Source organism: Halichoeres trimaculatus, unplaced genomic scaffold (genome assembly GCF_033239565.1).
Source record: "Halichoeres trimaculatus isolate MK-OKI-2021-1 unplaced genomic scaffold, fHalTri1.1 fHalTri1_scaffold_21, whole genome shotgun sequence".
Lineage (NCBI taxonomy): Eukaryota > Metazoa > Chordata > Actinopteri > Labriformes > Labridae > Halichoeres > Halichoeres trimaculatus.
In genome coordinates this window covers 2369183-2393631 of record NW_027437199.1, presented here as the reverse complement: position 1 = coordinate 2393631, position 24449 = coordinate 2369183, and the positions used below count along the sequence as shown (strand labels likewise).

The following is a 24449-nucleotide window of genomic DNA, read 5'->3' as shown; positions in this document are numbered from 1 at the left end:
GAGGAGGGATGTGTTTCATCGACCTTCCTGAGATAACTTCCCCCCCAGTCCACCACCAGCAGCAGCAGCAGCAGCGTGGACACAGGTCTCGAGTTACTGACAGCCCCTCTTATGGTGCAGATCCTGACAGACAGACGTGACACGCTCTTTATTTACAGACCGATGAGGCGACTTCCTGTGAAATGAGGTCAGACTTTAACTCGGCGCGTTGGTGATTGTTGAAGTTTGGGATCTATGACAGGTCTGGAGAGACTTCACGCTTTATTTTCAACTTCTTTGAAAGAAAAATTGTCTCAAAATATTTACCCCTTCTTTATTTTTTTGGGCCCTATCTCTGTTTTTAAAAGCGACTGATCTTTGGAGAGCTGTAGTTCACTCCTTCATCCGATGGGGGCGTACGTTACTTAAAGCTCCTGTGAGGACTTCTTAGCCGGACACAAAACTTTTCATTTTCCAAGGAAAAAAAATTCACATTCAGTGATTCTGTCAACTGGATGAAGAAAGCCAGGTCGAGATTTTTCTTTACGTTGAAATTCTGACTTTAATCTTAATATTATCAGAATCTAAATGTCTTGGTCATTTGTTTAAATACATTTCATTCAAAACAATAATACAATAAGATCTACATTTTTTCAGTTCTGCGCCAAATAAGTCTTTTTTGCCCCATTTTAATAATCTTACAAATACAAAAATAAAAAAAATATTTATAAAAATATAAAGTTTGCATTAGCATTCTTATCATTCTCATGTACACATGGCCTGTTGTAATTACGCCGTCATCATGACGCGAACCTTGAATGTGTGTCACAGCAAGCTACTTTTGTACGGCCTCGAGAACAACTTCTCAGTTTCTTTGGAAATATCAAACATATCATAAATATTTTTAATACTTTTTGATATGATACGCTGCTTAATTATCTTGAAAAGAGAGTCATTAATTTTAAATCAGTTTGATTGAGTTGGTTTTCTTTGGAAGTAGAGATAGATCACAGCATCATCAGCGTAAAAAGACAGTTGGTTCAGATTTTAATCCTCAGCAACTTTGCGTCAGTCTAACTTCTTTTACGCAACATAAATTAAGCTTAAACCAGTGTTCAATTACCTGAATATGAAATTAATATCTGATAATATGATGAGAAATTTTAGAAAAAGTCTTTTATGTTTACATAAAGGAAGGTCCCGTTTAATGGAGGCTGCCATCTTGCATCCTTATGTTTCTACAGCGGCAACAAACAATACGCATCAGGATCCTTCGGTCACGATATGAAAGTATCAGGATGTATCAAAATATCACAATATTGTTATATATTGCAATATTCTACACATAAGAAAAAAACAGAGATGATGTTTATGAAAATCAAAATTCAAAGGACCAAGGAATAATCAAAAAGCCAACAAACCACAGTATACTTCAATCTTCAAAAACATTCAGTAGTAAGGCTGAAAAATCATTAGAGCTGAGGAGAAGAGTCTGGCTAGTGATTTGGAGCCACTATTGGCAACATACAGAGTAGTAACTCTTTGGCGCCATCTACAGCAGGGGAGGCGTGGAAGTTGTATTTTACTTCCAACTTGGCTAAAATATGAATTTTCATTTTAACAAAAATATTGATATCAAGAGTTGAAATATTGATACTGTATCGGGGTCAAAGTATAACAATATATTGTTATGCATAAAGTATTTGCATTGATGTTTTAAGGGGTCAGAACTAGACAAATGGAGGAGCTTTTTGTCCTCCAAGGCCACCATAACTCTCAGGAATCTAACTGCTATAAATCACTCAGTATTCCCTTTTTTATTTACTACACCTTCAAATTTTTATCAAACTGACCTCTGAAGAACTTTCCTGAGACAGAGGATGTAAAATATAAAATATGTTTTTGTGAAAAATTTAAGCAAAAACTGAAAATACTTCAGCAAAAGTTTGGTAAAGAACCAGCACAAAATTTGCAAATGAAAAAGAAATCTGTGAACCTTTTCTTCCACTTCCCTGCGTCACAATGTTGAATTTAATTTCCATGAAGGCAGACTGTTGGCCGAGCTTTAATTTTACATTTCTTTTTCTGCCTTTTTTTAAATTCCCTCTGCTGCCGCCCACCCGCAGAACTCAAACGCTCCTCTTTCTTCCCACACCAGTCCTGTTGTGTCCCAGTCCTCTGCTTTCTCCGTTCAAAGCCGCAATTTATCTCCAGTTTTATCATTTCATCCATTCCCCAAACGATGGCATCAACGAATGCATTACCTTTTGAAAGAGAGATGAAGGGAGGCAAAAAGGGATGGATCTACACCCTCCCTATCCCTCCTTCTCCACACATATCAGATGTATGCCGCGCTCGCTCGAGCCAAGCGTATGGAAATGGAGCCGTAGCAGATGGGAGGGAGTCCCACAGGCAGTCCAGATGACTAATGAATAATGAACAATGGAGAGGAAAGTGCTCTGTCGTATAAACAGAGGTGTGATGTTCAAGATAGGCCACCGTTCAGCCCCCGCTAAACATTAATCAATAGTGAAACGTGTCTCTGCGTCTGAATCGCACGAGCACGGCATCAATTTGCCTCCACTCAGACGTCTATTAGCTTATCAAAAGCTCAGGCAGCGCATAATTTATGAGACATGCCTTGCTGGATTCAGATTGCGATCTGTTGATGCGAGGGATACAAGTATCTCTCAGAGCAATTCATTAGAAATGAAGACAGATTATTCCCTCAGGGGGACGGACGTGGACAAGTCGGGACACGGGTGGAAATTAGCCGAGCAGGCAGATTGTTTTCTGCTGGATGGATTAAGTTGAATTTCTGTATTTTTTTTCCAGTTTCTTGCAGACACCGGCCAAACTCGGATTGCAGCTACTGAATTATGCAGTTTGTTCTCAGTGTCCTGTGGAAAAAAGAAGAACAGTGTTTACTTTTCAAAATCTTTCGCCAGCTTGGAGCAGATTTCTCAAACGTGTGCAGAGCCAAAGAGGAATGATTGCATGTTTCTATTTCAAACTGAGGATTATATTATTCATCAAACACTAAAACTCTTGCTGTTTCTCTCTAGCAGATTGGACGTCTTTTATGAGTCATATCCAAAAAAATATTTTATAAGGAGACTGAAAAAAACAGAGCTTACAGTTACAACTTGATATCTTTGTCTAAACCAGTGGTCTGCAACCTTTACTGTCATTAGAGCCGTGTAACCTCAGCTCACCTGGATTAAAGTCATTCAGGAGCCAAAAAATCTACTTTATCTTCACAAAAAAGACAATAAGGTGTAGTTTAAATGTAGTGAAAAAATAAAAAAATAACAGGAAGTTTTTTTGAATTTATGGATTGTTCATATTTGATGTCTTAGATTTTTATTTCAGATAAATTTCCAAGTTTCAGAATATTTTTTAAATGTAATACATTTTCAAAAAATCAAAAAAATTAAAACTGCATAAAATTTTGAAATTTAAGAATTACAAAAAAATGCAAAAATGTTTGTATAAAATTTTGAAATTTCAAATTTGCTAAAATTAAAAAAAAAGTAAATCTGCAAAAATCCCCTTTTTATGAAATCATAGAAATTTCCAAAAAATGACATTTCAAATATTTGCAAAAATTAAAAAAAATGTCAAAAAATGAAATTTTAAAAAATTCCAAAAATTTCAAAAGAAATTGCTTATTTTTGAAAATATTAAATACTTTGAATTTTTTTTTTGAAAATGCAAAAATGCCTAAAATATTCTGAAATTGAATTAATTTGCAAAAAAATGTAAAGTTTTTTAATGAATACTTTAATAAATCAACACTCCTCAGTGAAATGCCGTGACTCAAAAGCAGATGCAGAGAAACAAATCCCATTTTGCAAACAAATTAATTTGATAAATGCTTTAATTTTGACATTTAAACTAAACAAAATGAGAAAAACCACCTTGTACTTCTGCACAGATGTGTGACAAGATCTTTCCAAGCTTCGTGGAAAGTATTGATCATATTTCGAATTCTTATTTTTTGCCGTTATGGAGTGGAGGATCTTTATTATTTTTGCATTGAGAGGTAAACCATCATATCATCAGCATATTGAGAAATCCTCCTTTGTCTTTAACCTGTAGACTGGAGCTCAGTCTTGCCTGCTGTCGCTCGCATTCTTCATTGTAAGATAAATCACCACATCGTCAGCATAAAGAGGAATATGGCTCCTCTTAACTTGGGTGTATTAGATGTTTCTCAGGTTTGAAAAGTGTTGCTGCCGCCCTCTTCCTCTTTCTGCTTGCACACAAAGCCGACTGCAACAAGTTCGCACATTTCTGTGTTGAAACCCGGCAGTTTGAGCGGCTACAGCTGAAACAAACATTGCAACATCTCATCAGAAAACAAGATGTTAGAGGCACTGAAACACAGATTAGATCTTACAGTGTGATTTTTTTTTTAGAGACAAGGTTTTCTGCTTGAAGGGTTTGGAGAGGAGACTGAAGTAGTTTTGTGGTGAGCTGACAGATCGAGCCTCCTCTTCATCACATCTGATTGTTCTCTCTTTCTCTCTCTGCCGAGCTTTTACTGTGTGTATCTCTGCGAGTGTGTGTGTGTGTGTGTGTTGACCTAGATTTTAAGCCTGCACTGCAATGCAAGTGTTGGTTTGTGTGTGAGTGTGTGTGAAAGAGACAGAGAGCTCAGTCTCTGGTTAACCATACACCTTACCTTCCCCCGCATTCATACCTACACACACCCACACACACACTCACACACGCAGAGAAATTACCTCCACCCAGCTGTGTCCCACCACACTCTGTTTTTTAACTGTTGATTCTGTTTTGTCTGACCTTCATACAGCGTTTGAAAAGGTTAACACCAACACGAGGAGAAACAACGACGTGTTTAACCTTGTTTTACCTTCCTAACGCGATCAGAGCCGGTCAGAAAGCATCGTTGATTGAATTACAGTGAAGTGACTCGGGTATTATTCAGTCATGAGACCATAAGTTTCAAATTCAGATGAATAAGAGGGGGTGCTTGTCTGAGAGGAGCATTAAAAACCATGTGATGGAGATGAAAGCTGTAAAACGAGCTAACAGGACAGAAACAGGCAATGAAACCAAGACTGAGCTTATACTTTGAAAGTCTTTGTTTTCTTTCTCCTGAGTGACTCTGAAGCGTTAACTTTGAAAAAAATCAGTTTTGGTCGTCTAAAAACAGCAGCTAGGAAAAAAATGCTCATATATGATGGGGTATTTGAGCCACATTCAGGGTAAAAAATACATTAAGAGTTGAAGAATAGAGTTGTTTGACTAGCTTTGATCAACTCAGTCAGGTTGGTTATTGTTGGAATAAATTACAGTATCGTCAGCATAACAAGAAACTTGGTTTAGTTTAATTAAGGCTGTTAATTCAGCAACTGAACATCTGGCTTATTTTTTTTTTTTGATAGTACTAAAATGTTTTAAATTCCCTGCTTTTCTTTGGATTAAGTGATGTTGGCAAAAGTTCAAAAGAGGATAAGGGCCACTTGAAAATAAATAAATGAATAAAAAGGGTCCAATATTTTTTTTTCTATTATTTTATTATTATATATTTATTAAAACTAGAAACATAAAAAGCATTAAATTAGTTGTAGAGCAGCATCATTTCAGGGTCACATTCATCAACTCGTGTAGAGTATTTCAGGACTTGTGTGGGAGGAAGCTCAAAGCTTTCAAACGGAAAATAGCTGATTTATTTTTTTTACACCAACACGTTGAAGGAAAGTGTTTTATTGTTTCCTAAACAGAAGAAGACAGAAATCTAGTTTTTAATAAAAGGAGAAGATGATGTTCGTGTTAACATTTCTCTCCTTTCCAACCAGCAGACCTCTGCTCGCCCTCTCCTCCTCCCCCTCATTCCTCCTCCCGTGCTCTCCTCCGCTCCTTCCTCAACCTCCTCCTCCCACCTTCTTCCTCTCCATCACCCACAGCCGAGTCCTTGAAGTTCTTCACTGATCCGCTCCAGGGTAATGACCCTCTGTCTCCTCCGTGGAGTTAAACACTCAGCTGCAAAGAAACATCATTCTGTTTGCACTTTAAGAAGATCACACTCTGTTTTACAACCACGCGATATGTCACATTAGCGTTAGCATATTCAGTGATTTCCTGCTTTACCCAGACCGACGCTCGCAGCCCCCAGGGAGAGAAAGAGGGGGCACGAGCTCTTTCCATTCAGCTGAGGCTCAACATGTGGGAGGGGAGAAAAATCAACCATTTTTCCAGTTCAGAAAAAACAACGGGGTCACAAAAAACCACTGATTCAGAGTCAAAACCACCTGAACTTATATTAGCAAGTGCTACACAAATAGCTCCAATAGTCTAAAGATAAAGAAACTCTTTAATAGATCAGTGTCTCTGACATGTAGATGCATGATCTATTTTTTAACATCCCCATTCAGTTTTCAGGTTCATGAGAGATTACTTTTATCATTTCAGTTTCTTAAAACAATGTGGTTCTGGATCTGTCAACTACTTAAAGACAGAATTATATAAAAGATGTGAAATTATACATTTTCTTCAAGTTGGGTCAAAGGTGAAGCCTCACTAAAAATATGTTCAACCTGCTTCTTTTCTAAAGACCAGCAGGGGGCATCTACACTAGCTGTTGATAAGAAGTAAGTAGGAAAAGCTGACCAACCTCTCACCTTATCTCTTCCCTCAGTCTGTAAGTCAGGGGTCTAAACTCAGGCATGTCCAGACACCTGTACGTATTGTTTATTTAAGTGGATAAAATAAGAAACATACCATTTTCCCAAATTCTAGAACTTGGAATTCAGAAATTATGAGCTCAAAGTTCAGATTCCAGAATTCAGAGATTAAAGTTACAAATAAAAGCAAAAATCTGCAGTCTCCCCAGCGTTCTAGAATTCTGGGGTTAAAGGAAGAATTCTAGAACTCTATAAAGGGGGTAAAACTGCCCCCTTTTCCTTAGGGTTCTAGAGTTCTGGAACCCTGGGAATGAAATAAGAACTTTACAGTTTATTTACATATTCAAAAAATCTGGAATTATAGAGAGAACTATTTAAGCCTACAAAAAAAGAGAAAATTCTATTGTTTTTTTTTCCTGACGAATTCTAGAATTACTTGACAGACAACCCTAAGGGCACCGGTCCTTTTTACAACTTCTGCTGCTTGAATTTGAATCTAAAACAGGAGAACAATGAAGGAACTGTCTGGTTTCCATGGTGACGGATCATTCTCCATTCATTTCTATGGTCTAATTTTCGTTTTTAATGTTGAACATTTTAAAAAGTAACATTGTTAGAAATTTGAGTGATACACGTGAAATTCTCCTGAACATTCTGAACATTTTGCAATTTGATTTGTGAAAATCGGTGCTTATTTGTTGGAGGAACAGCGAGCCAAAACACGTATGGAAGAATAAGAAATGTTCAACATAGTTAAAATTAAAAGGTAGTTTTTTCCCGTTTTCTCAGAAATATAGAATTCTTGGATAAGAATCGAACTCTGCAATTTTTACAAATTATAGAATTCTGAAAAAAGTGTCAGTATTCTCAAATTTCCCTAGAATTCAGTGATCTAAAAATTCTGAGATCAAGATTTAGCTGAATTATTCATGCAGGGCTGGTCTTTCAACAAAAAACAAATATTTAACCAGTCTCTTAGTACGATAAGTAGAACGTACCCCTCTTTAAATATTATTTTACTGCTACACCACCTGACCATGACTGCGAGTGCTGCCATCCAGAGCTCCTCTTTAAATCAAATGTGTGTTTACTCCTCTGCTGTCATGACTTTGTCTGGATTCACTCACAACAGCCGAGGAAATCATGCAAAGGGGCCGTTTGATATGTGGTTGCCAGGCAACAGTATAAGGTAGCAGCTTTCAGATTGACTCAATACAAAGTGTCTGAGTTAGGAAGCGTCTTTGTGTGTTTGTGTGTGTGTGTGTGTGTACGAGGGACAGAAAAAGCTATTAAATGAAATCAGCTGCACTCGTACAGAGCGCTGGTGAAGCACGACACATCTGAATGTGAATCACAGCCTTTATGAGTTTTTATTGGCTGATGTTTGGCTGAGAGGAGTGAAATGATTCAGCAGATCAGTCCGTGTGTGTTTCATGCATGACTAACGCAGCATTACCTCCAATTATGTTTCTACATGAAACAGCTATCACCGCGACATGGGGGTAATGTTTTTTATTTTGCCATCAGGAAACTGGCTCTAACGGCTCCATCATCTCATATCCAGAGTTTTAACGAGGCTGGCTGTTTTTCCCTTTGACTTCCAGCAAATCAAACCCACTGTAACCTCATTTTATTTGTGAATATGGCCTCGAGAGCATTCCAGAAAGATCAGTAAGGGTACTTCTAAAACAAACTTTAAATGTTGATTTTTTTTAGTTGGCTAGAGAAAGTTAAAATAGTCTTTTCTGTTTTCAACATCACTTCAAAAAAGTTTTAAATAAAGGGCACCAGCAAGGTTAGCAGTTTAAGGGTGTGCCCCATGTACGGGGCTATAGCCACAACTGTACATGTAAACAAATGTACATATGTATAATGTATGAATGCATCAAACATATGTTGCACAATCCTAAGGGAAAAAAACATTAACGTATATTCTTGGGATTTTTGTCCAAAATTTCTAACAAAAACAACCAAGGCTAAACCCTGGTGTTTTGATAAAAAACAATTCTGAAGAAATCAAAAAGAAACGACTTAAATCTCACATATTATTTGGATACTTTGACAAAAATAAGGCCAAACCCTTATGTTTTTTTTCCAAAAAATTCTGCTGAAAAATAAATAAAAAATCCAAAATCTTGAAAAGGAATTAAAAAAAAAAGTTTTCATCAAAATATTTTGACCAAGATTCAAAGGCAAAAGCCATAGTTGTTTTTTTTTTATTAAAAAAAAAAAGATTTATGAATACATGTATGATGTATACTGAGAAAGAAACTAAAAGGAATATTCTTAAAGACTTTTGTCCAGATTTTTTTAATAAATAAAAAAAAAAATTTCCTTTGTTTTATCCAAAAATTCAGACAAAAAACAAAGGTGCAACACTTACTTTTTAATATAAAATTCTAACAAAAAAAGACACCCACACTTGTGTTTTATCAAATTTTTTTGACGGAAAAAAGGACCTTTTTTTTTTTTTGCCAAATTCATTAAATACTCTAACAAAAAAAAAAGTTATACCCTAACCTTCGTTTTTTCCAAAAAAACTGTCAAAAAAAAAGAAGCAAAACCCTTGCAATTTTACAGCAACATCCTAAATGTGTTATGTATTCATCAAATATTCTGGCCAAAAACGACTTAACCCTCACATATTAATCGGATACTCAAACCAAAAGGCCAAACCCTTATGTTTTTTTTTTTTTTCAAAAAATTCTGCTTAAAAACAAATGCAAAATCCCAAATCTTGGAAAAAAAAAAAAAAGGTTGAGTATTCATGAAAATATTTTGACCAAGGCAAAAGCCATAGGTTCTTATAAAAAAAAAAAAAGATTATGAATACATTAAAAAAATGAATAATCTTAAAGACTTTTATCCAAAATTAAAAAAAAAAAATTCAGACAAAAAAACAAGCGTGCAACACTTATAATTTAATACAAAATTCTTAAAAAAAAAAATACCCACCCTTATGTTTTATCAAATTTTTTGGGCAAAAAAAACAAAAACAAACAAACAAACAAACAAAAAAAACAAATGCTTAATCTTTATTGAAATACCCTAACAAAAGCCAAACCCTAACATTTGTTTTTCCAAAAATTCTGTTATGTATTCTTTAAAATATTCTGGCCAAAAACCTCTTTTTAACAGTTTTAAGTTTTGTTTTAAATCTGGACTGAAAACCAAAGGCTAAACCCTTGTACTATTTTGACCCCCCCCCAAAAAATCCCAAAGGTTAAACATGAATGTTTGTGAACGTCTGAACATGTTTGACTGTGTTTAATAGTGTGTACACATGTATGTGTGTGTTTGGATTCAATACTTACATATTAATACTCACATACTGTGATACTTGCTTCCTCTGGGAATCCAGAAAAAAACAAACCATCTGTTTCTGTCACTGTTGAAACTGAACCAGATTTCATCTTTAATATTCATCCTGTTTGTGCTCAGTCATATTATTCTGTTGGTTTAACAGGGAGTTGTTTTCTCAGCCCTGTTTAAATAAAGCTAATATAAACTCAGTCCAGCCGTACCTGTTAGAAGCTTCTGGAAATAAAGGAGGAGTGTCTTTGTAAGCATTGATTCCCTTTGTTTCATCCGCAGCTAAAGAAACAAATTACAGCTTTTGTTTACGCTCTTCATTTGCTATTTTTACTCTTGGTGACATTTCTCTGTTTTGTTTTGGAGGAAGCTTCACACTTCATGTGTAATTGCACTGTCGGGGTTTTGTTGAATACATTAGTGTCTGTCAGGGCTGTCTGTTTTTATTCCTACCTCAGATTGAGGTTAGGAAAGGGACTTCAGAAACAGGAGACACTGACAGTGTTTGACGTCCTATTGTTATTCTGCTGCTGTTCACATCTCGAAACAGAAAAAAAAATCAATGATTTGACTAAAAATTTTATGATTATAACCAAAATCTCAACTGTTGATCTGTTTTTAACCAATGCACTTTCTCAAAATAAAAATTAGTGAGATAAAAAACGCTGAAAGAAACCTGTGAACAGTAGATACAAATCAATAGAAATTTATTTTCTTATTTATAAAAATATCTGCCACATTTGCATAGATGGACGAAAAAGCTTACATGATTGTTTCATGGGATTGTAACATTGAGGAGTTAGCATCGTTGGGTTTAAAAAACAATAATAATAGTTTACAGGACATCTTTTCTTCTTCTGTAAAGACCAACTGAAATGTAAATCTTAACTTTGTTTCTGTCAAAATAATGTTCCTTCAATTCTTTTCTCTCCGTCCGAATCGATCCCTCCTCATAAATTAGGATAAGAATAAATACTCCAAATATATTACTTCATGGTTTGTTAAATATTTCTTGAATATACTTTTTCAGGACCAATTATTTCACACAAATAAGGGGAAAACTCTTCATGGTCGCTAATTGTTTTAACTTAATTTCTATAATTCTCCTCTATCACAAATAAAATAGAAATAAAAAGCAAGAAATAAACACAAAGTCTTCAGAAACGAGTCCACAGCGTCTCCAAACGTCTTCTTCACAGATTCACAGAGTCACTCCATCGAGTTTTGTTCTGCTTCACATTTCTACTCCAACGATAATCCACAAATTAATCCTTCAGCTTCTTTTGTAGCTTGGTTGTGTTTTTCCAAAGCAACCGCTCCAAAAATAAACGTCTCCTTACAAAAATCCAACAGCGACAAAACTTCCAAAATATTCCAACAGGAGTTCCAGCGTCCACAGTTCATTTTATCCGATCGCTCAGAGCGCGTTTTCCTCCTTGATCAGTTGGCGTACTGTTTGTAAAACGCCACCTTCACGCGCTCGATCTGGTGACACAGTTTGATGGCGGGGCCCAGTTTCAGGTCCATACACTCCTGGACCGTGGGCAGAGTCAGCAACAGCAGAGCCTGGCCGTCAATGTCCTGGAAAAAAAGAAGACAAAATTATATTTTTTCTTCTCAAATAAATTCAAGACTTTTTTCACACATATTTGGGCATTTGTCCTGGCAAAATGTAAACTTTTTCTTAACTGGACTTTGGACTTGTTTTGTCACAAATTTGGTATTTTGTTTCTCAAAATTTTAGTCTTTTTTTTTCTCCACAAACAAATCAAGGACTTCTTTTTTCTTGAAGTTTGGGACTTTGTCTAATCTATTTTGGGACTTTATCCCACAGTTTTGCCGCAGTTATTTTTCAAATTGGGATTTTTCTCATGGAATAGTTTTGGACAGTTTTTCTCTCAAATTCTGTCATTTTTTTCCTACAGCTGTGATACCTTTATCACGCAAAATTAGGACTTTTTTTTCTACACATATTTGCAATTTATTCCTGACTAATTTGTAACATTTAACAATAAAAAAATTGAGACTTTTTACATATTGAAGACTTTATCCGATGAAATTCGGGGCCCGTTTCTATCAAACTCATTATTTTTTGTGCAAATCTTTTCTGCACAAATTCAAGAATTTCACAAATCTGGTCAAATTTTCTCAAAATTTATTATTTATGACTTTGTTCTGACAATTTGGAACATTTTTCCATCAAATCCAGGACTTCTTTTTCCTTGATTTCTTTTTGATGCAATGCAAATTATTTTGGGACTTTGTTTCACAGTTTTGGAAAAAAAAAGGTTTTTTTTTCCTTGAAATAGTTTTTTATAGTTTTCTTACAAACTTGATAATTTTTTTCTTTTAATTGTAGTAATTTTCCTTGCAAAATTAGGACTTTTTTTCCTTGCAAATTTGGGATTGTTCTTTACACATATTTGTAACTTTCTCTTGACAAATTTGTAACCTCTACGATGCAAAATTGAGACTTTTCACAAATTTAAGACTTTTTACCGAAGAAATTGTGGTGTGTTTCCAACAAAATCATGACTTCTTCCTCGAATATTTCAGACTCTGTCGTTGCAAAAATATGAGTTTTGCCCAAATTATTAGGGACTTTTTTTCTCACAATTCTTTTTTCTTCTCATCAACAGAAAAGTTTTTTTCTGGACAGTTTGAATCTTTCCTTTTTTACACAAATTCTGAAAAATCACATTTTGATTATTTTTCTCTCAGAAAAGGGACTTTTTTTCTGATAAACTTGGATCTTTGCTCACATGAATTTCTGATTTTTTCCTCACACATTTGGGATTTTTTTTTCTTGTAAATTTGCATCTTTTTTTTTTTTTTGTAATCTTTTTGTATTTAGAAGTTTTAGGAGTTTTTCCTCAAAAATTGGCAACTTTGATCCTAAAACATCACTCTTCCCCTTTGTCTCCGTTTTCTTTCATCCTTTAGAGATACGAGCCCTGATACACCATTGAACTGGATCAGATCTTTTGAACCCAGGGGTCTGAGGCATGTATGACTTAATCAGATCTCCACAGCTGATAGTGTGTGTGTTAGTGTGTTAGTGTGTGTGTGTACCTGCTCCTGAAAGATGTTGGCCAGTGATGCACAGTCCGTAGAGTTAATAAACTGAACGACTTCGTCGACGCTCCACTCCAGAGGGTTTCTGTCCAGGACCAGCTGACCCTCGTCCTCCTCCACCTGAAACTCACAAACACACACACACACACACACACACGCTGTGAATGACTTTAACTCAAACACACGCCTGTGTTTCCTCTTTTTAAACTGATAATCGGTGTTTTACCGCTGGCCCTGCCCGTACCTGCATGTCTTGTCCTTTAGCCGGCTGATATTTGCTGTTCTGGTTGTAGGTGGACAGCGACCGGGTCGACCTCCTGCGGCTCTCCGTGGCCTCCTGGCTGCTCGCCGTGCTCCCGGCGCTGAACGCTCTGCGGAGAGTAGCAGCTCGGCGAGGGCGGCTGCTGGTCACCTCCACTGAGGAGGCGTCGGTGTGGTCGTCACGAGGCTCCGAGCTGGTGCCTTCGCTCCCCGACTGCATCGCCATCTCCTCGTCCTCCTCGCCCTCATCGCTGTCCTGAAGGAGGAAGAAAACAATAAGATTAACCTCCTTTTTCTGCTCCAAACTGAAGATCTTCATGAGAAACACCGACTTCATGAATTTCCTTCTTTTTACTAAACTGTCTCAGAAACTTAACACAGGTCACTCTCAGACCTCGTGTCATGGGGACAAACAGGAAGAGATATCTGAGCCGCGCAGAAAAACAGGTGAGATAACCTGAAGTCAGTGACGTCAGCTCAGACTCATGTTTCCTTTCAGTTTCACGTTTCTCCTCAGAGCAAAGACTGAGTGTTAAGAGAAGAATCAGACGTGTTTGTTTCCTCACAGTCAGTTTGAAGATGGCTGATACATCACAAGTTTTTTGTATTTTCTTAACACTTTCAATAATTGAGTAAGTAATGATTGTTTAACTACCAGTTATTAAGTTCATAATCTGACCTCACAGTATGCTTCAGTTTGGTCCAAAAAGACGAAAAAATGAAATTTGATTTGATAACAAAACGATATCATTTCTATATCTATAAGAAATAAGATATTAAATCTAATACATCACAAAGGAATGGACGACCACACACAACATGTCAGGATGTGGTTTAGAAAACGGTAAATAATACTTAATATGTATCATCCCATACGAAGCGAAACAATTTCAAACAATATCACGGGGCATTTAATGCACTAACAAAATCAGGTCAGGTAAACTTTACATACCAACAGGTCATGATATTCACAACAAGTCAAGTACACTATTTTAACAACAGTTCACAAAACGTAACGTACCACTTTGCGAAACGTAACAGTTTGCAACACGTAAGTTCACGAAACGTAAGTTTGTGAAACGTAACAGTTCACGTAACAAAACGCAACAGTTTGTGAACTTACATTTCACAAAATGTAAGTTCACAAAACGTAAGTTCACAAAACGTAACATAAAAGTTCGCAAAATGTAACAGTTTGTGAAATGTAACAGTTTGCGAAATGTAACAGTTTGCAAAACGTAAGTTTACGAAACGTAAGTTTGCAAAACGTAAGTTTGCGAAACGTAAGTTTGCGAAACGTAAGTTTGCGAAACGTAATGTCACAGTCTGTGAAACATAACAGTTCACGTAACATAACGTAACAGTTTGTGAAATGTAACATTTCACGAAATGTAAGTTCACAAAACGTAATGTAACAGTTCGCAAAATGTAACAGTTTGCGAAATGTAACAGTTTGCAAAATGTTAGTTCACGAAACGTAAGTTCACGAAACGCAAGTTCACGAAACGCAAGTTCACGAAACGTAAGTTCACGAAACATAAGTTCATGCAACGTGATGTCACAGTTTGTGAAATGTAACAGTTCACGTAACATAACGTAACAGTTCGCAAAATGTAACAGTTTGTTAAATGTGTTATTTAACAAAACATAACTGTTCACAAAATTTAATTCACAAAAAGGTAAGTTCACGAAATGTAACATAACAGTTTGTAAAACGTAACAGTTTGTGAAACGCAGCAGTTCACGAAAGGTAACAGTTCACAAAAAGTAACAGTTCACGAAACATAAGTTCACGAAACATAAGTTCACGAAACATAAGTTCACGAAACATAAGTTCACGAAACATAAGTTCACGAAAACATAAGTTCACAAAACGTAATGTAACAGTTTGTAAAACGTAAATGTTCACAAATTGTATCTGCTCACGGAACACAATGTATCACTTCACGAAACGTAACGTAACAGTTTGGAAAACATAACAGTTCACGGAAAAAAATGTAATTTTGGGAAACGTAATGTAACAATTAACAAAAACTGTTAAAGTTCAGGAAACAAAACAGTTCACGAAATGTAGCGTAACAGTTCAAGCAACATAACGGCAGTTCACATAGCGTAACGACAGTTTATGTAAAGCAACATTACAACAATGAACATAAACTTACGCAGAGTATAATGTGAATTAGCACAAGAGGACGGATCACGATACCAAACTTAACACAGCACAAGAATTTCGTGCTAAGTGATCTGTAACATTTTGAAACAACACATTTCAGGCTCATAACGATGTGATACGACGCAGTTCCAAACGGATCGATCAGATCTGATAGGATAAAAAATCTTAACCATGCAATTCAGTACGGTCTGACTGGATCTGATTCTGTTCTTTAAGACAGGAAATGATGAAACTGGAAACAACGCTCTGATAAATATTCACTGGAACTGCTGACAGATCTGACAGTGTTTTAACCTAATCCACTCCTCCTCACATTAATCTCTACATTTGTCTCTTTGAGGCTTAAACTTTCAAACGCGGCACATTCCTGTGATTCCCAAGACGCAGAGAGGATCATAGATGTTTTGTTTCTTAGTGTAGGAACTTTTGCACCTGTTGGACTTATTTAAAGTTAAGATCAGGTAAACAACACATCCAGAGGAAGAACTAGAGGAAGTGGAGACATGAGGTGAGCAGTGTGGTCCAACCTGTGGTGAGCCAGCAGGCGTGTAGTCCACGGCCGACGACCGTCTCTTCTTCTGCACAAAGATGGCTTTCCTCTTCTTCCTGCGCCGCGTCGGCTTGGCCAGCTCCCCCTCCGCCGCCGCCTCCTCTCCCCCCGCCGGCTTGGACAGCTTCCTCTTCTTCCCGTAGTAATAAGCTGCAGACGCACAGCAGATGTTGGAGACAATGGAGCCAAAACAGACTTCACCTACTCATCAGAGAAAATGACACACTCTGCAGCCTCCGATTTGGCAGGAAGTGATGCGTTTAATGACACACACACACACACACACACACACACTCACTGTATTTGGTTTTGGTCTGGATGGAGCAGTTCTCCGGGCACTTGTTGGTGACGAGGACGGGGCTGAAGAGGTTGGGGCAGCACTGCAGCTTCAGACACACTTTGCGGCAGAAGTCTGGGATCTGGTCTGCGAGGCGGACGATGCGGATGGTGGAGCGGTACGTTTTCCCTTTGTACCTGGAGGAAAGGAGCAGGGAGGAGCGTGGTGACTTTGTCGGCCACTTTGCCTTTATGGGATGGATGCATAATTGAAGGATGTGTGATCCATCATGACGCTCAGCGCTGAACGGTGATTGCTGCGGAGTAACGAGGTGAAATGGGCTGTTTGAGACGCGCTGCAGGGCGAATCTGCAATCCTCCGTTTAATGTTAAAGGTTTGAGGAGGTGAGCGGATCTGTCTGAGACTCTCAAGGACAAACCTGACCCGCAGATCTCAGAGAGGCTTTTCTAAAAGAACTTCACCTTATTTCATCTCTGTAAGCGCAGCAGCAAACGAAGACTAACTCCTTTGTTACGTTCTGGAAACACCCGAGCATGAATGTGATCTCTGTGCTGCAGGTGACTCACTGCAACCCCTGACTGGACGCTTCTTCTTCCTCGCTGCAGCCGGAAAAAAACGGGTTGATTAGAAAACAGCGAGCATGCAGCCTGGAGCTGAGGAATAATTTGGTCTCTGCGCGCAACCGGCAGTGGAAAAACAAAAAAGTGGAGCTCGTATAAAGCTGCAAAAATCACATCCTAAATTCAGAGAGGGGCTGCAGGATGGACGGGCAGGGACAGACAGGGTCCACGTTGGGCCTGAGACCAGGTTTTAGGCCAGTCTGGAGGTTTTTATGCATTTAATAACAAAAAATGATATTATGCTTCTAAAGATGATTAAAGTGAATATTCTGGGTATTATCACCTCTTTAAAAACTTTATGAGAGGAGAATTGAATAAGGCGTGTTCAGTGTGGTTCAGTTCAGTTTGTCTGGGTATGGCATGCATTTTGTGGCGTTTCCTTTGACTAAAACACAGACAGGTCCTCAAATTGCTGTGACGTACCGTGCTGTACTGTACCGTACCGTCCCACTTTTTGATACCCCTATGTTGGGGCTCCAGCCTTTTTCTGTATTTCTTCTTGGTTGGATTTATCGTGTGTCGTGCTGCTATAGCGTCACACTACAACATAGCTGACGCAGCTACCAGCATCTGACTTATATGTCGCCTACCACCAGGGGGCACAGTTTGCTGTGGAAACACAAACGGCAACAGGCTTAACTGTACCAAACCGTATTGAACTGAACCGGACTGCTTGGTAGAAACGCGGCTTTAAACACAGACAGGTCCCCAAATTACCGTACCGTACCTCGCCGTACGGTACTGTGCTGTACCGTCCCGTCCCACTTTTTGGTACCCTTCTGTTGGGGTACCAGACATTTTCACATTTTTCTTCTTTGTTGGCTATAATAGCAGGGTACACTGTGTCGCTATGCTATGGCGTCACACTATTACGTAGCTGACGCAGCTATCAGCCCACAGCTTACATGTTGCTACCACCAGGGGGCACAGTTTGCTGTGGAAACACAAACGGGATCAGGCTTAACTGTACCAAACCGTACTGAACCAAACAGGACTGCTTGGTGGAAATGTGGCTTAAAACATGGACAGGTCCCCAAATTACCGCACCGTACCGCACTGCACCGCACCGCACCGCACCGCACCGCACCGCACCGCACCGCACCGCACTGCACCGCACCGCACTGCACCGCACCGCACCGTACCGTACCGTACCATACCGTACCGTACTGTACCATACTGTACCCTACCACTTTTTGGTACCCTTCTATTGGGGTACCAGACTTTTTGCGCATTTCTTCCTTGTTGGATTTAATAGCAGGGTACACTGTGTCACACTGCTATGGCATCACGCTCCAGCTTACATACCGCCTACCACCAGGGGGCACTGATCCGAACTGGACCACTTGGTGGAAACTGGGCTAAAGCAGTTATTTTAGTAAAAAATGTCGCACTAGACTTAAAATGAGCCACATTCACCTGAAAAGTCCAAATAATTCTTAATTAATAAATGACAAAAATGACGCACAGTTGCTTGTTAAGAGTAAAATAATCTGTTTTCTTCCAGTTTTGTCTTTAAATCTTAAATGAGACGTTTTTCTGGACTTCTCAGGTGAATCTGGCTCAGATGAAGTCTAATAAAGTCATTTATACAAAGAATAAAACAAACACACTTAGCATTTTTCTGGGATAAAGACTCAATTTCCCATGAGCACCGTCACCTAAAGACATAACTCTTGCTAAAGCGTGAGTGTATTTAGTTAAACATTTTCCTTCAGTTTGCTCACTTTGCTTTCAGCGTCTCCTCCTGGCAGTCCCAGCTGGGCTCCTCCAGCTCCTGCAGCTCCTTCAGGACTCGTCCGGGCTTGTAGGCGGCGTTAATGAGCATGCTCAGTAGCTGGAGGCAGAAACAGCGTTTAATAAATCAACTCAAAGAAGAATCAGAGGAAATGTTCGACCACGAAGGAACAAACGTGGATCGTCTTTCACAAACTGTGGACACACTCGTACAGAGAGGAGTGTGTGTGTGTGTGTGTGTGTGTGTGTCCACATCCAGTCTCTGGAGAAATTAAGCGTCTGTTTTGCCGAGCGATGGCGATGTGTGTGTGTGTGTGTGTGTGTGTGTGTGTGTGTGTGTAAACACACTTGACTGACAGCTCCTCACATTAAAACAGAGGCTCTGCAGAGAAACTGCAGGTGGTTAACAAGACATGCCCCCCCCCACACACACACATCTTCCTCCTCCTCCTCCTCCTCCTCCTCCTCCTCCTCCCTGAATCTCCGTCCTCCGCCCCTCCCCTCCCTTTGAAAGTCAGCGTCTCTCTGATTAAACCTGCTCCTCTGCGTCTCCTCACATCAGCCCACCTCTTTGAGGACCAGCGTGCATTTCCCGGGGCCGACGGCCTGCGGCAGCTCGGCGATGCGTCCTTTGTTGAGGTAGGGTCCGGAGAAACATCGGTGGTTGACGAAGATCTTGGAGCAGCAGTATCGACCGTTGGCTGAGCCTGAGACACACAGAGAGCAAAGAGAGGAGGGATTAAACTCGTGATTTTATTTCACGTTACTCAATGAGCCGCATTCGCTCTTTCAACATAAAACTCTTCTCAGGAGATCAATCATTTCTCTCCTGAGTCTCCTGACTTTTAACGGCGCATAAACACAAAGCAAAGTTTGGTGATTTCAGATCTATCAACCTTAAACTTTTTGAGGCACAGATTTAGTTTTAGCGCCAACTTGATCAGCAGTTTGTTCAGCTTCTGTTTCAACCACCGACTTCAGTCCAAAAACATCAACTTTCTGCGCGACTGAAGAAGATTTTTGAAGATTAATCTGAAAATCTTGGTTTGACTCGACACCAAAATGTGATTTAAATAACTTTTTTAGTTTATCCAAAGTGTCTTCTTCTTCTTCTTTTTGGAGACAGTTAGCATTAGCTGCATACAAAATCCCTTCAAAATAAAAGCGCTGAATTACTTTCTTCACAGCACAAAAGAAAACAACATACAACCTTGGACAAAACCGCAATAAGAAGCAGAATCAAGCTCATAAGCCTGCTAAAAAAGGAGGAAGAAAATAAAAATTGATGCTTAAACTGATTTATTTTAATAAAATGGAAAGGAGGAAAGTAAAAAGAGTAATTTTGATTCTAAAAAGTTGGATTTTATAAAAAGATTTCACCACTTTTGCGCAATCTAAACTTGTGAAATGCTAACAGCTCATCTCACTCACAACAAGGTGCAAAACGAGCAAACTGCAAAAGTTTTTGTCATCTTTTATTTAGCTTTAAACCCTCTGACCACATCGGCCTGTGTCAATTTTTCTCCTTAAGTGTTTTTATTTTTCTTAAAAAAGAAAAAACATTTTTTTAAAAATATGACTTTTTAAGAAAGTAACGGAGATGTATCATAGGGTTAAAAAGCTAATAAACAATAGAATAAATAAAGCTCAAATGTGTGACAATATGTTCAAAAGTTTTGCAAAGCATTCAAAGAAGAAAAGTAAAAAACAAACAAACAAAAAATTCTTTAAACATGAAGTTTACACTGTTTCATGCTACAGGTGATGTCTGTAACTTAATTAGGAAAAAAAACGAAAAAAAAAATTGAAAACTTTTCTTTGATGCCTTCAGAAGAATAAAAAACTTTGTTAATCAGACTTTCAGACGGAGCAGACAACCAAAAATTCAGGGACAATATTTGGTGCAATTAGCGGCTGCATTCCATTTCTAGTTTAAGACTTTTTTTTAATTTCCACAAATAAAAAGATGAGACTCAAACTTTAAACGTTTGAAACACTGTCGTCGTGCTCGTGTCCTTCAGGCCTGCAGCATAAAGCAGAATGTAAACAGAGGATCAAAGACCAAGGTTAAAACCAGCGTCAACGACTCAGTGATGTAAAAAAAAGCTTGGGGGCCGTTTTTCTTCCTCTCACGTCGTTCAGCTGCTCGTTTGTTTGTGCGTTTGTTGTTTGGTTTGTCAGACCCTGGTCTAAAAAGGTGAAACCAGAGTCAAACTGGACCCGGGTCGCCCTCTCCATGTGACCTCCTCCCCCTCAGAGACAAACACGGCTCGGCTCTCCGCCCTCGCCGCGGCCCCAGAACGCCAGCAGCACCTGGAGCTGCGCGGCGCAGCGCGGCGCGGGCTGCGTGGTGATGGTGTCAGCCGGTGAATATGTATGAGCGCGTGGGAGGATTTTAAAAACAGGAACTTGGAGAAAGGGCAAAGGGTCTCCTGGAGACAACGCTTAACCTCCTGCTCCCTCTGCGCTGGATGTTAAACGCTGTTCACATTTAAAATCATCACAAACACGGATTAAAAACTGATCCTGGACTTGTTCAGACTTTTCCTTCATGATCAGGATCTCGTTCTGCCAGTTTTCACCGTTCACACTGTTCCCACCGCTGATAAGAGCTTCTGATGAAACATTAGCACGTCTGGCTCGTTGTAACACGCATGAGGAACACGTTAACCTGGTTAACTTTGGCGTTTGTTCGGATGGGATTTGGTTTTCTCTGCACACCTGTTCAAACACGCTGAGTTACCTGCTCAAAGGTCAAAACCATCCCAGGTGTGAAAACAAAGACTTTCACTTTCTTGTTCTTCTAGATTAGAGATAATTAATTATTCAATTTTTAATGGCAGTAAAATAAAAATTAAATAAATACATTAATTTAGAATAAACAAATTAAACTGAATTAAACTGAATTTGAGTCTTGGTAAAAAAAAAAAAAAACTCTGCAGGTTGATTCATTATTGCTGCATTAAAAAGTCTCATTTGAGATAAAAATCTCTCCACTGTAATAAAATAAATTAAAATTATGGCATGAGTCGAATCAAAAATCAAAGTAATGCAAAAAAAGTAAATTAAAATAAAATAAAAAAATGAAAAAAGGCAAAGCACTGATTCTTAAAAACTGGAACAATTTGGTGGCAAAAGATCAGAGTAACGAGAGTGGAAGGTAAAATCGCAAGATTAATATTTAAAATAAAATAAAATAAAATCATATTGGATGGTTAGAAAAAAAAATGATTAAACAAAATTATAAAAACTGAAAAACTATAGATAAAAAGACAGATTTGGAAAATAAAAGTCAGAAAAGCAAAGTCATAAAGATATTTTAAAAACAATGTGATAAAAAATGTGTAATTATTACACAAATTGGGAAAAAAAATGAAGGAAGAAAAAATATTATTAAAAAGTCATAATTAAGAAAAATAATAAAGTAAGTCATAGATTAAATTGTAAAAGTTATTACTTTTGTATAAAATGTTTTAAAATTGAAATAAAAAGTTGAAGTCAAGAGCAAAAAAAGTTTAAAGTTTAAGATTAAAAATTTAAATTTTGAAACAATTGGACAAAATGTGATAATTTCAAAATAAAAGTCTTTATAATTATTTTGACAAAATTCTGAAATAAAAAATCATAAATAAGAGGAAAAAAAGTCTAAAATATGATTTATAGTAATTTCTGTAGAAATCGGAAATTATCGTCCATTTAATAAAAAAAAAAGTAAATTCAAGGAATAAAAAAATATATTATAACAAGTCATAGTAAGAGAATAATGATAAAAAAATGTTTTTTTTAATAATAAAAAAGTAAAAAATTAAACAAAAATAAAGATTAGATACAAAATAAAGAGTCTGAATAATGAGAATCACTTTCACATGAGTCAGTTTCTGATATTTTTGACATGTTGTCTCATAAACATCTCTCTTTTTCTTCATTTCTACTCTTTACTTCTTTATTTCAGGATTTCAGCTTCCATCAAAGTCTCCTCTCGACCCTGTTTTTATTTCTGCGCTCTGCTGCAAAAAGCTGAGTTTTATCACTGTTAATAAAAACCTTCTCTGAGAAACAACAAAAGCACAAACAAGAGGCTGAAAAAACAAACATTTCTCCAACATTTGAATCATTGTTTGAGGAGGGAGGCAGCATTCCTGCTCCGTGCTGTTGACTGTGGGCGTGTTTTTCTTGTTCCAGCTGAACGGCGGCCAAATAAAGACCGCAGCAGGTTGTGTGTGTGGTTACAGCGAAATGTTTCTGCTCTTTTTATGCATCGCTGATAGAAAGAAAAGGTTTTTACTCCAGCAGGAAAAACAGTTTGTTGGTTTGTGACTAAAGCTTCTCGTAAGAGGACGTCTCCGCTGCTGTTTGTGTTTTTTAATCGTCTCCTGAATCAAACTGAGCAAACAGCAGGAATTTGAAGCCAGCGTGACTTTGACTCCACGGAGATAACGTTATCGCTTCGTCAGCTGCGTGAAGACGACGACACAGGGAGGCTTTTCAGGAGAGAAACTCACCAGCTGAACAAGTTTTACAAAGTAAAGAGTCAAAATGTGACATAAAAGAGACAAATCCAAGTCGTTTTTCACCGTCTCAGCCCTGAGATCAGAAACCTGAGATCTCCACGGAGCAGGTTGTCATCACAGCGGCTCGTTAGCATTAATTAGGGAGGGTAAATCGTGACAATGCGGCTCTTGATTACCTGGATCCATGGCGACGGGCTGGCACAGGCTGACAGGAACCGTCTCCACCGGCTGGGTCGGAGCCAACCTGCGGGGAAGAAGCAATCAATACGGCGTCGAAGGAATCAATGAAATTACCCCGGCTGATGTAATCAGGCAGGAAACAACAGAGCGGCGTTTAGACGATCAATCCTCCCCACGTGGCGTCAGAATCAGAGGCGAGGGAAAGGGCGGCGTATTGATGGACGGGTTCCCCCTGAAGGTGAGGGGCGGAGGCCGAACACCTCGTTTTTCTCTCTGAGGAAAGTTTCCTGAGGCTGCGTTCGCCAGCGACATTTGCTGTAACGTGTCGTTTGTCAGCAAAATCAATCAGCGCCCCCTGGAAACGGTTTGTGCCGTAAAAAGCTGATGTTTCAATTAAAGAGTTGGAGAGACAGAAAGACGGAGAAGGGGAGGAAAACCTAAAGAGGGGAGCAGAGGTTGGAGCTCAGAGGTGGAAAGATCAGAAACATGGACGCTGAAACACTGATTTATAAACGACAGAAAAATGAAACTTCTCTATTTTTGGGTTGAGTACATATCAACATCAACTGTTGGACATTTTGAAATGTACCGAACATTACTTTGGCGATTTTCTTCAATCCATAATCTCAGTGAAGTCCAGATGGCTGAGCAGTCTAGGTCCCGCTTCACGAGGTTTGCCCTCACGCGGGCGGTCATGGTTCAAATCCAGCCGGTGGTCTCTTTCCCACATGACACTCCTACGCTAAGCCCTGTTTCCTGCTCTATCTACTCTCCTCTCTGATTAAAGACATGAAAACCCCAAAAATATCTTAAACTTGACGACGCCAATAAATATATGAACGTAAGAAAATAGAAAAGTTTTTGACGTTACTCCGCGCGGATTGTGTATGAATACACAGCTACACAAGGCTACGCGGTCATCAGCATCGTCCACTTTGCCTGAGTCGCGTCATAGAGTAGATTGTCTGTAATTTTCTCTTAATCGAAACGTCTATTTTAATTGTCTGAACTGTTTTCCCATAAATATAAAGTATTATAGATGTATTTGGATAGTTATTTAGAGATGAAGGGCGTTTAGGGTAAAAATTGGACTTGCACGGAAA

The 24449-nt window shown here is 38.3% G+C and overlaps 1 protein-coding gene across 4 annotated transcripts in view; it reads right to left on the bottom strand.

Moving 5' to 3' along the window:
* Positions 1–10679: 10679 nt before the first annotated feature.
* Positions 10680–24449, bottom strand: part of sfmbt2 (Scm like with four mbt domains 2) — a 63688-nt gene continuing 49918 nt past the window's right edge. For all 4 annotated transcript variants that reach the window (XM_074698438.1, XM_074698441.1, XM_074698439.1 and 1 more), the window contains 8 exons: positions 23343–23410; positions 19223–19362; positions 18646–18755; positions 16302–16477; positions 15981–16153; positions 13264–13536; positions 13017–13139; positions 10680–11525 (listed from right to left, as the gene is read on the bottom strand). In XM_074698438.1, coding sequence (XP_074554539.1) covers positions 11385–11525; positions 13017–13139; positions 13264–13536; positions 15981–16153; positions 16302–16477; positions 18646–18755; positions 19223–19362; positions 23343–23410 — 1204 coding nt within the window. In that variant the 3' untranslated portion in view covers positions 10680–11384. The remainder of the gene's footprint in view (positions 11526–13016; positions 13140–13263; positions 13537–15980; positions 16154–16301; positions 16478–18645; positions 18756–19222; positions 19363–23342; positions 23411–24449) is intronic.